General features: G+C 50.6%; 1 protein-coding gene across 1 annotated transcript in view; it reads right to left on the bottom strand.

Moving 5' to 3' along the window:
* The window catches only part of LOC120051747 (protein inscuteable homolog), a 40,829-nt gene extending 28,268 nt beyond the window's left edge, over positions 1-12,561 (bottom strand). Inside the window, exons 1-4 of the mRNA XM_038998632.1 lie at positions 12,217-12,561; positions 10,564-10,616; positions 10,325-10,448; positions 8,297-8,410 (exon numbers count right to left, since the gene is read on the bottom strand). Of these exons, the coding sequence (XP_038854560.1) occupies positions 8,297-8,410; positions 10,325-10,448; positions 10,564-10,616; positions 12,217-12,561 (636 nt within the window). The remainder of the gene's footprint in view (positions 1-8,296; positions 8,411-10,324; positions 10,449-10,563; positions 10,617-12,216) is intronic.
* Positions 12,562-16,580: the final 4,019 nt, after the last annotated feature.

The following is a 16,580-nucleotide window of genomic DNA, read 5'->3' as shown; positions in this document are numbered from 1 at the left end:
AATGACCACAGGGATGTAGTGTCTGGCCTGTCCTCTCTAATGACCACAGGGATGTAGTGTCTGGCCTGTCCTCTCTAATGACCACAGGGATGTAGTGTCTGGCCTGTCCTCTCTAATGACCACAGGGACGTAGTGTCTGGTCTGTCCTCTCTAATGACCACAGGGACGTAGTATCTGGCCTGTCCTCTCTAATGACCACAGGGATGTAGTGTCTGGCCTGTCCTCTCTAATGACCACAGGGACGTAGTGTCTGGTCTGTCCTCTCTAATGACCACAGGTATGTAGTGTCTGGCCTGTCCCCTCTAATGACCACAGGGACGTAGTGTCTGGCCTGTCCCTTCTAATGACCACAGGGATGTAGTGTCTGGCCTGTCCTCTCTAATGACCACAGGGACGTAGTGTCTGGCCTGTCCCCTCTAATGACCACAGGGATGTAGTGTCTGGTCTGTCCTCTCTAATGACCACAGGTATGTAGTGTCTGGCCTGTCCTCTCTAATGACCACAGGGACGTAGTGTCTGGCCTGTCCCTTCTAATGACCACAGGGATGTAGTGTCTGGCCTGTCCCTTCTAATGACCACAGGGATGTAGTGTCTGGCCTGTCCTCTCTAATGACCACAGGGATGTAGTGTCTGGCCTGTCCCTTCTAATGACCACAGGGATGTAGTGTCTGGCCTGTCCTCTCTAATGACCACAGGGATGTAGTGTCTGGCCTGTCCTCTCTAATGACCACAGGGATGTAGTGTCTGGCCTGTCCCTTCTAATGACCACAGGGATGTAGTGTCTGGCCTGTCCCCTCTAATGACCACAGGGACGTAGTGTCTGGCCTGTCCTCTCTAATGACCACAGGGATGTAGTGTCTGGCCTGTCCCCTCTAATGACCACAGGGATGTAGTGTCTGGCCTGTCCTCTCTAAAGACCACAGGGATGTAGTGTCTGGCCTGTCCCTTCTAATGACCACAGGGATGTAGTGTCTGGCCTGTCCCTTCTAATGACCACAGGGATGTAGTGTCTGGCCTGTCCTCTCTAATGACCACAGGGATGTAGTGTCTGGCCTGTCCCCTATAAAGACCACAGGGATGTAGTGTCTGGCCTGTCCTCTCTAATGACCACAGGGATGTAGTGTCTGGCCTGTCCTCTCTAATGACCACAGGGACGTAGTGTCTGGCCTGTCCTCTCTAATGACCACAGGGACGTAGTGTCTGGCCTGTCCCCTCTAATGACCACAGGGACGTAGTGTCTGGCCTGTCCCCTCTAATGACCACAGGGATGTAGTGTCTGGCCTGTCCTCTCTAATGACCACAGGGATGTAGTGTCTGGCCTGTCCCCTCTAATGACCACAGGGACGTAGTGTCTGGCCTGTCCCCTCTAATGACCACAGGGATGTAGTGTCTGGCCTGTCCTCTCTAATGACCACAGGGATGTAGTGTCTGGCCTGTCCCCTCTAATGACCACAGGGATGTAGTGTCTGGCCTGTCCTCTCTAATGACCACAGGGACGTAGTGTCTGGTCTGTCCTCTCTAATGACCACAGGTATGTAGTGTCTGGCCTGTCCCCTCTAATGACCACAGGGACGTAGTGTCTGGCCTGTCCCTTCTAATGACCACAGGGATGTAGTGTCTGGCCTGTCCTCTCTAATGACCACAGGGACGTAGTGTCTGGTCTGTCCTCTCTAATGACCACAGGTATGTAGTGTCTGGCCTGTCCTCTCTAATGACCACAGGGACGTAGTGTCTGGCCTGTCCCTTCTAATGACCACAGGGATGTAGTGTCTGGCCTGTCCCTTCTAATGACCACAGGGATGTAGTGTCTGGCCTGTCCTCTCTAATGACCACAGGGATGTAGTGTCTGGCCTGTCCCTTCTAATGACCACAGGGATGTAGTGTCTGGCCTGTCCTCTCTAATGACCACAGGGATGTAGTGTCTGGCCTGTCCTCTCTAATGACCACAGGGATGTAGTGTCTGGCCTGTCCCCTCTAATGACCACAGGGACGTAGTGTCTGGCCTGTCCTCTCTAATGACCACAGGGATGTAGTGTCTGGCCTGTCCCCTCTAATGACCACAGGGATGTAGTGTCTGGCCTGTCCTCTCTAAAGACCACAGGGATGTAGTGTCTGGCCTGTCCCTTCTAATGACCACAGGGATGTAGTGTCTGGCCTGTCCCTTCTAATGACCACAGGGATGTAGTGTCTGGCCTGTCCTCTCTAATGACCACAGGGATGTAGTGTCTGGCCTGTCCCCTCTAAAGACCACAGGGATGTAGTGTCTGGCCTGTCCTCTCTAATGACCACAGGGATGTAGTGTCTGGCCTGTCCTCTCTAATGACCACAGGGACGTAGTGTCTGGCCTGTCCTCTCTAATGACCACAGGGACGAAGTGTCTGGCCTGTCCCCTCTAATGACCACAGGGACGTAGTGTCTGGCCTGTCCCCTCTAATGACCACAGGGATGTAGTGTCTGGCCTGTCCTCTCTAATGACCACAGGGATGTAGTGTCTGGCCTGTCCCCTCTAATGACCACAGGGACGTAGTGTCTGGCCTGTCCCCTCTAATGACCACAGGGATGTAGTGTCTGGCCTGTCCTCTCTAATGACCACAGGGATGTAGTGTCTGGCCTGTCCCCTCTAATGACCACAGGGATGTAGTGTCTGGCCTGTCCCCTCTAATGACCACAGGGACGTAGTGTCTGGCCTGTCCCCTCTAATGACCACAGGGACGTAGTGTCTGGCCTGTCCTCTCTAATGACCACAGGGATGTAGTGTCTGGCCTGTCCTCTCTAATGACCACAGGGACGTAGTGTCTGGCCTGTCCTCTCTAATGACCACAGGGATTTAGTGTCTGGCCTGTCCCCTCTAATGAACACAGGGACGTAGTGTCTGGCCTGTCCCCTCTAATGACCACAGGGATGTAGTGTCTGGCCTGTCCTCTCTAATGACCACAGGGATGTAGTGTCTGGCCTGTCCCCTCTAATGACCACAGGGATGTAGTGTCTGGCCTGTCCTCTCTAAAGACCACAGGGACGTAGTGTCTGGCCTGTCCTCTCTAATGACCACAGGGATGTAGTGTCTGGCCTGTCCCCTCTAAAGACCACAGGGATGTAGTGTCTGGCCTGTCCCCTCTAAAGACCACAGGGATGTAGTGTCTGGCCTGTCCCCTCTAATGACCACAGGGACGTAGTGTCTGGCCTGTCCTCTCTAAAGACCACAGGGATGTAGTGTCTGGCCTGTCCTCTCTAATGACCACAGGGACGTAGTGTCTGGCCTGTCCTCTCTAATGACCACAGGGATGTAGTGTCTGGCCTGTCCTCTCTAATGACCACAGGGATGTAGTGTCTGGCCTGTCCTCTCTAATGACCACAGGGATGTAGTGTCTGGCCTGTCCTCTCTAATGACCACAGGGATGTAGTGTCTGGCCTGTCCTCTCTAATGACCACAGGGATGTAGTGTCTGGCCTGTCCCCTCTAATGACCACAGGGATGTAGTGTCTGGCCTGTCCCCTCTAATGACTACAGGGATGTAGTGTCTGGCCTGTCACCTCTAAAGACCACAGGGATGTAGTGTCTGGTCTGTCCCCTCTAAAGACCACAGGGACGTAGTGTCTGGCCTGTCCTCTCTAATGACCACAGGGATGTAGTGTCTGGCCTGTCCTCTCTAAAGACCACAGGGATGTAGTGTCTGGCCTGTCCCCTCTAAAGACCACAGGGATGTAGTGTCTGGCCTGTCCCCTCTAATGACCACAGGGACGTAGTGTCTGGCCTGTCCTCTCTAATGACCACAGGGATGTAGTGTCTGGCCCGTCCCCTCTAAAGACAACAGGGATGTAGTGTCTGGCCTGTCCTCTCTAATGACCACAGGGACGTAGTGTCTGGCCTGTCCTCTCTAATGACCACAGGGATGTAGTGTCTGGCCTGTCCTCTCTAATGACCACAGGGATGTAGTGTCTGGCCTGTCCCCTCTAAAGACCACAGGGATGTAGTGTCTGGCCTGTCCTCTCTAATGACCACAGGGACGTAGTGTCTGGCCTGTCCTCTCTAATGACCACAGGGATGTAGTGTCTGGCCTGTCCTCTCTAATGACCACAGGGACGTAGTGTCTGGCCTGTCCTCTCTAATGACCACAGGGATGTAGTGTCCGGCCTGTCCTCTCTAATGACCACAGGGATGTAGTGTCTGGCCTGTCCTCTCTAATGACCACAGGGATGTAGTGTCTGGCCTGTCCCCTCTAATGACCACAGGGATGTAGTGTCTGGCCTGTCCCCTCTAAAGACCACAGGGACGTAGTGTCTGGCCTGTCCTCTCTAATGACCACAGGGATGTAGTGTCTGGCCTGTCCCCTCTAATGACTACAGGGATGTAGTGTCTGGCCTGTCCCCTCTAAAGACCACAGGGACGTAGTGTCTGGTCTGTCCCCTCTAAAGACCACAGGGACGTAGTGTCTGGCCTGTCCCCTCTAAAGACCACAAGGACGTAGTGTCTGGCCTGTCCCCTCTAAAGACCACAAGGATGTAGTGTCTGGCCTGTCCCCTCTAATGACCACAGGGACGTAGTGTCTGGCCTGTCCTCTCTAATGACCACAGGGATGTAGTGTCTGGCCTGTCCCCTCTAAAGACCACAGGGATGTAGTGTCTGGCCTGTCCTCTCTAATGACCACAGGGACGTAGTGTCTGGCCTGTCCTCTCTAATGACCACAGGGATGTAGTGTCTGGCCTGTCCTCTCTAATGACCACAGGGATGTAGTGTCTGGCCTGTCCCCTCTAATGACCACAGGGATGTAGTGTCTGGCCTGTCCCCTCTAAAGACCACAGGCATGTAGTGTCTGGTCTGTCCCCTCTAAAGACCACAGGGACGTAGTGTCTGGCATGTCCCCTCTAATGACCACAGGGACGTAGTGTCTGGCTTGTCCCCTCTAAAGACCACAGGGATGTAGTGTCTGGCCTGTCCCCTCTAAAGACCACAGGGATGTAGTGTCTGGCCTGTCCCCTCTAATGACCACAGGGATGTAGTGTCTGGCCTGTCCCCTCTAATGATCACAGGGATGTAGTGTCTGGCCTGTCCCCTCTAATGACCACAGGGATGTAGTGTCTGGCCTGTCCCCTCTAAAGACCACAGGGATGTAGTTTCTGGTCTGTCCCCTCTAAAGACCACAGGGATGTAGTGTCTGGTCTGTCCCCTCTAAAGACCACAGGGACGTAGTGTCTGGCCTGTCCCCTCTAAAGACCACAGGGATGTAGTGTCTGGCCTGTCCCCTCTAAAGACCACGGGGATGTAGTGTCTGGCCTGTCCCTTCTAATGACCACAGGGATGTAGTGTCTGGCCTGTCCCCTCTAAAGATGTTGTGTCTGGCCTGTCCCTTCTAATGACCACAGGGATGTAGTGTCTGGCCTGTCCCCTCTAAAGACCACAGGGATGTAGTGTCTGGCCTGTCCCTTCTAATGACCACAGGGATGTAGTGTCTGGCCTGTCCCCTCTAATGACCACAGGGATGTAGTGTCTGGCCTGTCCCCTCTAAAGACCACAGGGATGTAGTGTCTGGCCTGTCCTCTCTAATGACCACAGGGATGTAGTGTCTGGCCTGTCCCCTCTAATGACCACAGGGATGTAGTGTCTGGCCTGTCCCCTCTAATGACCACAGGGACGTAGTGTCTGGCCTGTCCCCTCTAATGACCACAGGGACGTAGTGTCTGGCCTGTCCTCTCTAATGACCACAGGGATGTAGTGTCTGGCCTGTCGCCTCTAAAGACCACAGGGATGTAGTGTCTGGTCTGTCCCCTCTAAAGACCACAGGGACGGAGTGTCTGGCCTGTCCTCTCTAATGACCACAGGGATGTAGTGTCTGGCCTGTCCCCTCTAATGATCACAGGGATGTAGTGTCTGGCCTGTCCCCTCTAATGACCACAGGAATGTAGTGTCTGGCCTGTCCCCTCTAATGACTACAGGGATGTAGTGTCTGGCCTGTCCCCTCTAAAGACCACAGGGATGTAGTGTCTGGTCTGTCCCCTCTAAAGACCACAGGGACGTAGTGTCTGGCCTGTCCCCTCTAAAGACCACAAGGATGTAGTGTCTGGCCTGTCCCCTCTAATGACCACAGGGACGTAGTGTCTGGCCTGTCCTCTCTAATGACCACAGGGATGTAGTGTCTGCCCTGTCCCCTCTAAAGACCACAGGGATGTAGTGTCTGGCCTGTCCTCTCTAATGACCACAGGGACGTAGTGTCTGGCCTGTCCTCTCTAATGACCACAGGGATGTAGTGTCTGGCCTGTCCTCTCTAATGACCACAGGGACGTAGTGTCTGGCCTGTCCTCTCTAATGACCACAGGGATGTAGTGTCTGGCCTGTCCTCTCTAATGACCACAGGGATGTAGTGTCTGGCCTGTCCCCTCTAATGACCACAGGGATGTAGTGTCTGGTCTGTCCCCTCTAAAGACCACAGGGACGTAGTGTCTGGCATGTCCCCTCTAATGACCACAGGGACGTAGTGTCTGGCTTGTCCCCTCTAAAGACCACAGGGATGTAGTGTCTGGCCTGTCCCCTCTAAAGACCACAGGGATGTAGTGTCTGGCCTGTCCCCTCTAATGACCACAGGGATGTAGTGTCTGGCCTGTCCCCTCTAATGATCACAGGGATGTAGTGTCTGGCCTGTCCCCTCTAATGACCACAGGAATGTAGTGTCTGGCCTGTCCCCTCTAATGATCACAGGGATGTAGTGTCTGGCCTGTCCCCTCTAATGACCACAGGGATGTAGTGTCTGGCCTGTCCCCTCTAAAGACCACAGGGATGTAGTGTCTGGTCTGTCCCCTCTAAAGACCACAGGGATGTAGTGTCTGGTCTGTCCCCTCTAAAGACCACAGGGACGTAGTGTCTGGCCTGTCCCCTCTAAAGACCACAGGGATGTAGTGTCTGGCCTGTCCCCTCTAAAGACCACGGGGATGTAGTGTCTGGCCTGTCCCTTCTAATGACCACAGGGATGTAGTGTCTGGCCTGTCCCCTCTAAAGATGTTGTGTCTGGCCTGTCCCTTCTAATGACCACAGGGATGTAGTGTCTGGCCTGTCCCCTCTAAAGACCACAGGGATGTAGTGTCTGGCCTGTCCCTTCTAATGACCACAGGGATGTAGTGTCTGGCCTGTCCCCTCTAATGACCACAGGGATGTAGTGTCTGGCCTGTCCCCTCTAAAGACCACAGGGATGTAGTGTCTGGCCTGTCCCTTCTAATGACCACAGGGATGTAGTGTCTGGCCTGTCCCCTCTAAAGACCACGGGGATGTAGTGTCTGGCCTGTCCCCTCTAAAGACCACAGGGATATAGTGTCTGGCCTGTCCCCTCTAAAGACCACAGGGACGTAGTGTCTGGCCTGTCCCCTCTAATGACCACAGGGATGTAGTGTCTGGCCTGTCCCCTCTAATGACCACAGGGATGTAGTGTCTGGCCTGTCCCCTCTAATGACCACAGGGATGTAGTGTCTGGCCTGTCCCCTCTAAAGACCACAGGAATGTAGTGTCTGGCCTGTCCCCTCTAATGACCACAGGGACGTAGTGTCTGGCCTGTCCCCTCTAAAGACCACAGGGATGTAGTGTCTGGCCTGTCCCCTCTATAGACCACAGGGATGTAGTGTCTGGCCTGTCCCCTCTAATGATCACAGGTATGTAGTGTTTGGCCTGTCCCCTATAATGACCACAGGGATGTAGTGTCTGGTCTGTCCCCTCTAAAGACCACAGGGATGTAGTGTCTGGCCTGTCCCCTCTAATGACTACAGGGATGTAGTGTCTGGCCTGTCCCCTCTTATCTCTTGGAGCATATGACTATGTAGCTGTAGAGATATACTGTATATGTATAGTATGGTAGGTGGGTGGTAGGTGGGCAGGACTGATTGCCCAATCCCAAACCGATCCTTAGCTCCTTTACGGTCTGCAAGGAAGAGTGAACAGGGATTTACAGGGGCCCATGGATCTGTTTGGGATTGGGCCAATGGTTCATGTGGAGGGATGGGGAAGTGGATGGCCAAGAGAGGTGGAACTGTGTGAACATGGGGATTGTAGCAGGGTCATGTTCATTAGGCACCACCGTTGCATGATATGTAAAAAAATAATCAGTTGTGTTCCCTAATGAACACGGCCCAGAACATCATCCCCTCAGATGACCGTCATCCTACGTATATGCAGACAGAGGGGTGTGTCTGTCTGAGGGGGTGTGTCTGTCTGAGGGGGTGTGTCTGTCTGAGGGGGTGTGTCTGTCTGAGGGGGTGTGTCTGTCTGGGGAGGTGTGTCTGTCTGAGGGGGTGTGTCTGTCTGAGGGGGTGTGTCTCACCTTAGCGATGATTCTGCAGAGCTGCGGGCCGTCCTGGGTGAGGGAGAGCAGGTTGCTGATGGCACTGCCTATGGTGTACATACTGTCTGACAACTCAATCTGCCTGATCAGGATCTGGAGAGGACCGGCGCACACACACACACACACACACACACACACACACACACACACACACACACACACACACACACACACACACACACACACACACACACACACACACACACACACACACACACACACACACGAGTGCCATGACAAAACCCCTGACATACCATTGAGACATCTCTTTTCCGAAAGGGAAACAGCAAAGCTAAATTTCAGTGAAAGGAGGAAGTTCTGAATTTATACGATATAGAAGATCAATACTAGAACTAATTTATGATTATATTATGGATATTTAAACTGAGCGTAAATTCATTATTTGAATAAGGGTTACATTTTCTATTGAACTCAATATGCAATTCGTTAATACCAGTTCATCAGTGGTGGAAAAAATATCCAATTATTATACATGAGTAAAAGTAAAGATACCTTAATAGAAAATTACTCAAGTAAAAGTGAAAGTCACCCAGTAAAGTACTACTTAAGTAAAAGTCTAAAAGCATTTGGTTTTAAATATAGTTAAGTATTAAAAGTACATTTAATTGCTAAAATATACTTAAGTATCAAAAGTAAAAGTATATATAATTACAAATTCCTTATATTAAGCAAACCAGACGGCACTATTTTCTTGTTTTTAAAATGTACGGATAGCCAGGGGAACACTCCAACACGCAGATATAATTTACAAACTAAGCATTTGTGTTTAGTGATTCCGCCAGATCAGAGGCGGTAGGGAAGACCAAGGATGTTCTCTTGATAAGTGCGTAGATTTGACAATTTTCCTGTCCTGCTAAGCATTCAAAATGCACTTTTGGGTGTCAGGGAAAACGTACGGAGTAAAAAGTATATTATTTTCATTAAGAATGCATTGGAGTTAGTTAAAGTTGTCCAAAATATAAATAGTAAAGTAAAGTAAAGTACTTTAAAGTATTTTTACTTAGGGTGCGTTCGGAAATTCACTCTGGCTATCTACTCCGATTTCAGAGCACTCTCGTCTGAGTGTACCAGAGTGCAGAATAACTGACGAATTTACGAACGCTCAACACCCGTTGAATAGTGCCGGTGTCATTAAACGTCGACAAAAAAAACGTAATTAAATTGTTTCCAGCAGCACAGTTACAGTCACCAACACCCTTGATAACATGAAATCAGCCTGGCCAGCTCTGCTAAGGCGAGTAAAATGGTCGGAGGGAGGTGTTCTCTCATTTGTGTCTGGAAATAACTAGCAAGCTAGCCAACGTTAGCTTGGGTACTTGACTGCCGTTGTTGCTAGACAACGCTCTGAATTTACAAACGCCCAGAGGGCACTCTGAGCGCACTCCAGATTGAATTTACGAACCCACTCTTAAGTACTTTACACCACTGCAGTTGATACTGTTGTGATAATTTATTATAATTAAGAGAGACTGAAAAACAGCTTCTATCTCAAGGCCATCAGACTATTAAACAGCCATCACTAACATTGAATAGCTGCTGCCAACATACTAACTCAAATCTCTAGCCACTTTAATAATAAAAAATTGGATGTAATAAATGTATCACTAGTCAATTTAAACAATGCCACTTTATATAATGTTTACATACCCTACATTACTCATTTCATATGTATATACTGTACTCTATACCATCTACTGCATCTTGCCTATGCCGTTCGGCCATCGCTCATCCATATATTTATATGTACATATTCTTATTCCATCCCTTTAGATTTGTGTTTATAAGGTAGTTGTTGTGAAATTGTTAGATTACTTGTTAGATATTACTGCACGTTCGGAACTAGAAGCACAAGCATTTCGCTACACTCGCATTAACATCTGCTAACCATGTGTATGTGACCAATAAAATTTGGATTTGATTTGATTTGTGTTGAAGGCCTAATTATGACTAAAAAAGAGAGTTATGGGTGTGGTCAAAGCCTCATACCTGGATCTCATTGGCCAGGGCCATGTCAATCATGTGGCTGAATGAATCGCTGACATCGGTGAGAATCTCGTTAATGGCCTCCCTCATGGACTTCAGGAAGAATTCGTCCTCAGTATGAAGGCATCTGTAGAAGAGATGGTTTGGATAAACCTTGAACATAAACACTTAGTGAGCTACTGTATTCAAATGTGTACGACAATTTTCAGAGGTCAGTAAAAGTTTTTGTATGAATGTTTTACTTCTCTGTTATGGTGGTCAGCTCCATGCACTTCTCAAGCAAAGACTTCTCATACTACACTCAAAGAGGAGGAACACACATTTCAGGTTACAATGAGACAAACACTAGACACACACAGAAAGTAGAACACCCACACAAAGCAGAAAACAATGTCATTCTCCAATTAGTGGTCATCCCTTTATGCACACAGAGAACCGCACAAAATGTCCTGTGGGATGAGTAGCTACATGTAACAGAAGCAAGACTTTCACAGCATCATTTTAAAATGGATAAAGTGAGTACTCCGTATCATACGGCACAACTGTGATTCCACTTGACGGGAAACCTGCATCAACTACTGGAGAGAGAGGCTCATCAGAGGCAGCTAATGTCTTCAACAGCCCATCCAAGATGGAACCAGACAGGGGGCTCTCAGAGACTCCTTTTCATATTATTTTAGTCCGAATTTTGCTCTTGGCATGAATAGCTTATGTGATCTGTAATAGTGAACATTTACATGCAGCCAATGTTCAAATGTACAGCAGAGAAGAAGCGAAACAACCCAAATCCTGACTCCTATCGCGCATAGAAATTCCTAACTTTATTCTGTAATCCATAGGTTACATTATCAAACCACGTCTTTTGCCTATGCATGTCAAAATACAGCTAAAACATTTCCCTCGCTACTCTGCGCTGTCTCGCATTGCTGCCCATATGAGAGCTTCGGTAGAGAATGTGTGATCAACAAACTGTATGAGGGCAGATATTAGAGTTGGTCCCCGTTAAGATACATTGATATTTAAACCATATCCTCTCTTCACCTCCCCGTTATTCATGAGCTGCACTGCTATCTGTATAATCATCAACTCCATCTAGCCAAATACAGGAGATATTCTGTCATTAGTTGGAGGAGGTTATCTAGCAAGCTTAGCAACTTTGGTCATTTGACTTTTGTTTGACTGCTGTTTTTTAAATTATTTAACTAGGCAAGTCAGTTAAGAACCCAAACCCTCCCCGAACCCGGACGACGCTGGGCCAATTGTGCGGCGCCCTATGTGACTCCCGATCACGGCCAGTTGTGATACAGCCCGGGATCGAACCAAGTTCTGTGGTGACACGTCTAGCACTGAGATGCAGTGCCTTAGACCGCTGCGCCACTCGGGAGTTAAAAAGTTTCTATGAATTGACAATACCTACAGCCTACTTGGGGTGCGTCCTGAGCGCACTCTGTATTGAGATAGCCTACTGCTGAAATGTGCTGAATTAATTGAGGAACATGATAATGCTCTGAATTTATGAACGGCCTGTTTCACAATTCACAACAATGTAATTATTGATCAAAGATAATTACCCTATTATTACTAAATATCAGTTTAATTTGCTCTGAAATCTTTACATAGTGGCACAGCCAAGCTGACAAGGGTCGCAGAGCCCCTCTTATTTGGGGAGAACCCTGGCATAGTGACCATATCTTGGTTTTGAACCGCTTTAAATGGACTTCCGATTTTGCAGTATTTCCCGGGACTCTCTGGATAATATCTGAATTATTCTCGGTATTGAAACGTGGTATATTTTCAGTCCACCCTGCTCCCTCCTACCCAGACCAGTCCACTTCTCCCTCCATCCTCCTCCCTCCCTCCTACCCAGACCAGTCCACTTCTCCCTCCATCCTCACCTTCTGCATCTCTGAGGGGGTGTTACGGGCGGCGCTATACTCGTGCACCAGTGAGCGCACGTGGCAGTTGGCCCGGACGGCCGTGCTGTGGACCCGCTGCCAGAGGCCCTTCTCCAGCCGCTGGAACATCTTGCCCAGCTCCGTGCTGACCACCAGCCCCCGCCGCAGCAGCGTCTGCAGGTTGTCGCGGGCCACATGGTCCCGCGTGGCCACGATGAGCTCACCCTGGGCATCCTCCTCCACGCCAATGGCCTTGGCCTGCAGAACACACATGCACTCCACCTCCGTCATGTGACGCAGGTCCTCCATCCAGCGCTGCACCGAGTCCACCTGGAGTGAGTGCATCCTGCTGCTCATACACACACACACACACACACACACACACACACACACACACACACACACACACACACACACACACACACACACACACACACACACACACACACACACGTGTGTACAGATACACATTTATACATACACACGATACAGCACACAAACAGGCAAGATTAGTTTAGAGCATATACTTTGGGTGGCCATGACAGAGATGGCAGCACTGTGTAACGTTCGTCTTGTGGTGAATGAACGGACCAAGGCGCAGCGGGTGATGAATACATACTAATTTATTAAATGAAAGACGAAACACTGACAAACACTAGAACAAACTACAAAACAATAAACGAAGTCAACAGACCTGAAACAAACGAACTTACATATAGACGAAGAACGCACGAACAGGAACAGACTACCTAAAACGAACGAACAAACGAAACAATCCCATGTGGTAAACACAGACACAGGAACAATCACCCACAAACAAACAGTGAGAACAACCTACCTTAATATGGTTCTCAATCAGAGGAAACGTCAAACACCTGCCTCTAATTGAGAACCATACCAGGCAACACATTAACCCAACATAGAAACCACATAACATAGACTACCCACCCCAACTCACGCCCTGACCAACTAAACACATACAAAACAACAGAAAACAGGTCAGGAACGTGACAGAACCCCCCCCTCAAGGTGCGAACTCCGGGCGCACCCCTAAAACTCAAGGGGAGGGTCTGGGTGGGCATCTGTCCGCGGTGGCGGCTCCGGCGGTGGACGAGGACACCACTCCAGCACTGTCTTTGTCCCCCTCCTTAGCGTCCCTTGAGTGGCGACCCTCGCCCCCGACCATGGTCCAGGAACCTTCACCAACGCCCCTCCTAAATAGAGGAGACAACTCAGGACAGAGAGGTAGCTCAGGACACAGAGGTAGCTCAGGACACAGAGGTAGCTCAGGACAGAGAGGTAGCTCAGGACAGAGAGATCGCTCCGGACAGAGAGGTAGCTTAGGACAGAGGGACAACTCTGGACTACTGGCAGCTCCGGACTGAGTGGCAGCTCCGGACTGAGTGGCAGCTCCGGACTGAGTGGCAGCTCCGGACTGAGTGGCAGCTCCGGACTGTAGGGCAGCTCCGGACTGTAGGGCAGCTCATGACTGTAGGGCAGCTCATGACTGTAGGGCAGCTCATGACTGGAGGGCAGCTCATGACTGGAGGGCAGCTCATGACTGGAGGGCAGCTCATGACTGAAGGGCAGCTCCTGACTGGATGGCGGCTCTGGCAGCTCCTGACTGGCTGGCGGCTCTGGCAGCTCCTGACTGGCTGGCGGCTCTGGCAGCTCCTGACTGGCTGGCGGCTCTGGCAGCTCCTGACTGGCTGGCGGCTCTGGCAGCTCCTGACTGGCTGGCGGCTCTGGCCAGACGGATGGCTCAGACGGCGCTGGACAGACGGATGACTCAGACGGCGCTGGGCAGACAGATGGCTCAGACGGTGCTGGGCAGACGGATGGCTCAGACGGCGCTTGGCAGACAGATGGCTCAGACGATGCTGGGCAGACGAGCAGTGCAGGCGGCGTTGGACAGACGGCCGACTCTGACCTGCTGAGGCGCACAGTAGGCCTGGTGCGTGGTGCCGGAACAGGTGGTACCGGACTGGAGACACGCACCTCAAGGCTAGTGCGGGGAGCAGGAACAGGGCACACTGGACTCTCGATGCGCACTATAGGCCTGGTGCGTGGTACCGGCACTGGTGGTACCGGGCTGAGGGCACGCACCTTAGGGCGAGTGCGGGGAGAAGGAACAGTGCGTACAGGGCTCTGGAGACGCACAGGAGGCTTGATGCGTGGTGCCGGAACTGGTGGTACCGGGCTGGAGACACGCACCATAGGAAGAGTGCGTGGAGGAGGAACAGGGCTCTGGAGACGCACTAGAAGCCTGGTGCGTGGTGTAGGGACTGGTGGTACTGGGCTGGGGCGGGAAGGTGGCGCCGGATATACCGGACCGTGCAGGCGTACTGGCTCCCTTGAGCACTGAGCCTGCCCAACCTTACCTGGTTGAATGCTCCCTGTAGCCCGTCCAGTGCGGGGAGGTGGAATAACCCGCACTGGGCTGTGTTGGCGAACCGGGGACACCATGCGTAAGGCTGGTGCCATGTACACCGGCCCGAGGAGATGTACTGGAGGCCAGATATGTAGAGCCGGCTTCATGGCACTTGGCTCAATGCTCAATCTAGCCCGGCTAGTGCGGGGAGGTGGAATAACCCGCACCGGGCTATGAACACGTACAGGAGACACCATGCGCTCTACTGCGTAACACGGTGTCTGCCCGTACTCTCGCTCTCCACGGTAAGCCCGGGAAGTTGGCGCAGGTCTCCTACCTGACTTCGCCACACTCCCCTTTAGCCCCCCCCCAAGAAATGTTTGGGCTTGACTCACAGGCTTCCGTGCTAGTCGCGTCCCCTCATAACGCCGGTTCCTCTCTCCGGTTGCCTCTGCTCTCCGAGCTGCCTCGAGTTGTTCCCATGGGAGGCGATCCTTTCCAGCCAGGATCTCCTCCCATGTGTAGCAACCCTTGCCGTCCAAAACATCCTCCCATGTCCATTCCTCCTTCGTGCGCTGTTGCTCTCTCCCGTTACACCGCTGCTTGATCCTTTGTTGGTGGGTGATTCTGTAACGTTCGTCTTGTGGTGAATGAACGGACCAAGGCGCAGCGGGTGATGAATACATACTAATTTATTAAATGAAAGACGAAACACTGACAAACACTAGAACAAACTACAAAACAATAAACGAAGTCAACAGACCTGAAACAAACGAACTTACATATAGACGAAGAACGCACGAACAGGAACAGACTACCTAAAACGAACGAACAAACGAAACAGTCCCATGTGGTAAACACAGACACAGGAACAATCACCCACAAACAAACAGTGAGAACAACCTACCTTAATATGGTTCTCAATCAGAGGAAACGTCAAACACCTGCCTCTAATTGAGAACCATACCAGGCAACACATTAACCCAACATAGAAACCACATAACATAGACTACCCACCCCAACTCACGCCCTGACCAACTAAACACATACAAAACAACAGAAAACAGGTCAGGAACGTGACACACTGAGACATATTTGTAACTTGTCCCAATATCGTTACTCTAATGAAACAAGCATACTGGAATATCCCCATGTGGGCCGATGCTGTTTGAATCCAGGTGTTTTTGCTTTCTAACTTTTAGCTTAACCATTGCATTAACAATTTGCTAGCATGCCTAAACCTAACCTTATCCTAACACTCGCTAGCATGCCTAAACCTAACCTTATCCTAACACTCGCTAGCATGCCTAAACCTAACCTTATCCTAACACTCGCTAGCATGCCTAAACCTAACCTTATCCTAACACTCGCTAGCATGCCTAAACCTAACCTTATCCTAACACTCGCTAGCATGCCTAAACCTAACCTTATTCTAACACTTGCTAGCATGCCTAAACCTAACCTTATCCTAACACGTGCTTGCATTTACTGTAAACTAGGCTGTTGCGAATCTGAATTTCTTTATGGTTCTATTATGAGACCAAGTTGACTCTTAGATATCCATACACAACGTCTAGTTCACTGCCCATGAAATGAGATCTCATCGTTGTTGCACTATCCTTTAGTTGCTTTCCCCAACAGCAGCCCAGTTTTCAAATGAATTACCCAGGCATCTCAAAATCAATAGTGTGGGAGTGAGGTCAACTACCCACCAATAACTGGTGGTGTTAGGAATCGTTAGTCAAAACCTATCGTTTCACCATGTTGGAGAGACTGCATTATCCACTGGGTCGAACAGACCAAACACTTCTTTCTCTTCAGGTTTATTGAACCTAATGAATATGGGCTTACTGAAGGCTTCCTGGGAGTTTCCCTGGATGAGTGAAATCAACCCAGTGTTAAGGAGGCTGAGAGGTTGATCGCTACAACGCCCTCCTCTGCTTTGAGTTAACAAGGGGGTGGAGGTTCACCAATCTATATTCTACACTAAACT

This window comes from Salvelinus namaycush, chromosome 8 (genome assembly GCF_016432855.1).
Source record: "Salvelinus namaycush isolate Seneca chromosome 8, SaNama_1.0, whole genome shotgun sequence".
Lineage (NCBI taxonomy): Eukaryota > Metazoa > Chordata > Actinopteri > Salmoniformes > Salmonidae > Salvelinus > Salvelinus namaycush.
Note: the sequence above shows the minus strand (reverse complement) of the source record. Positions and strands in the feature narration are given on the sequence as shown.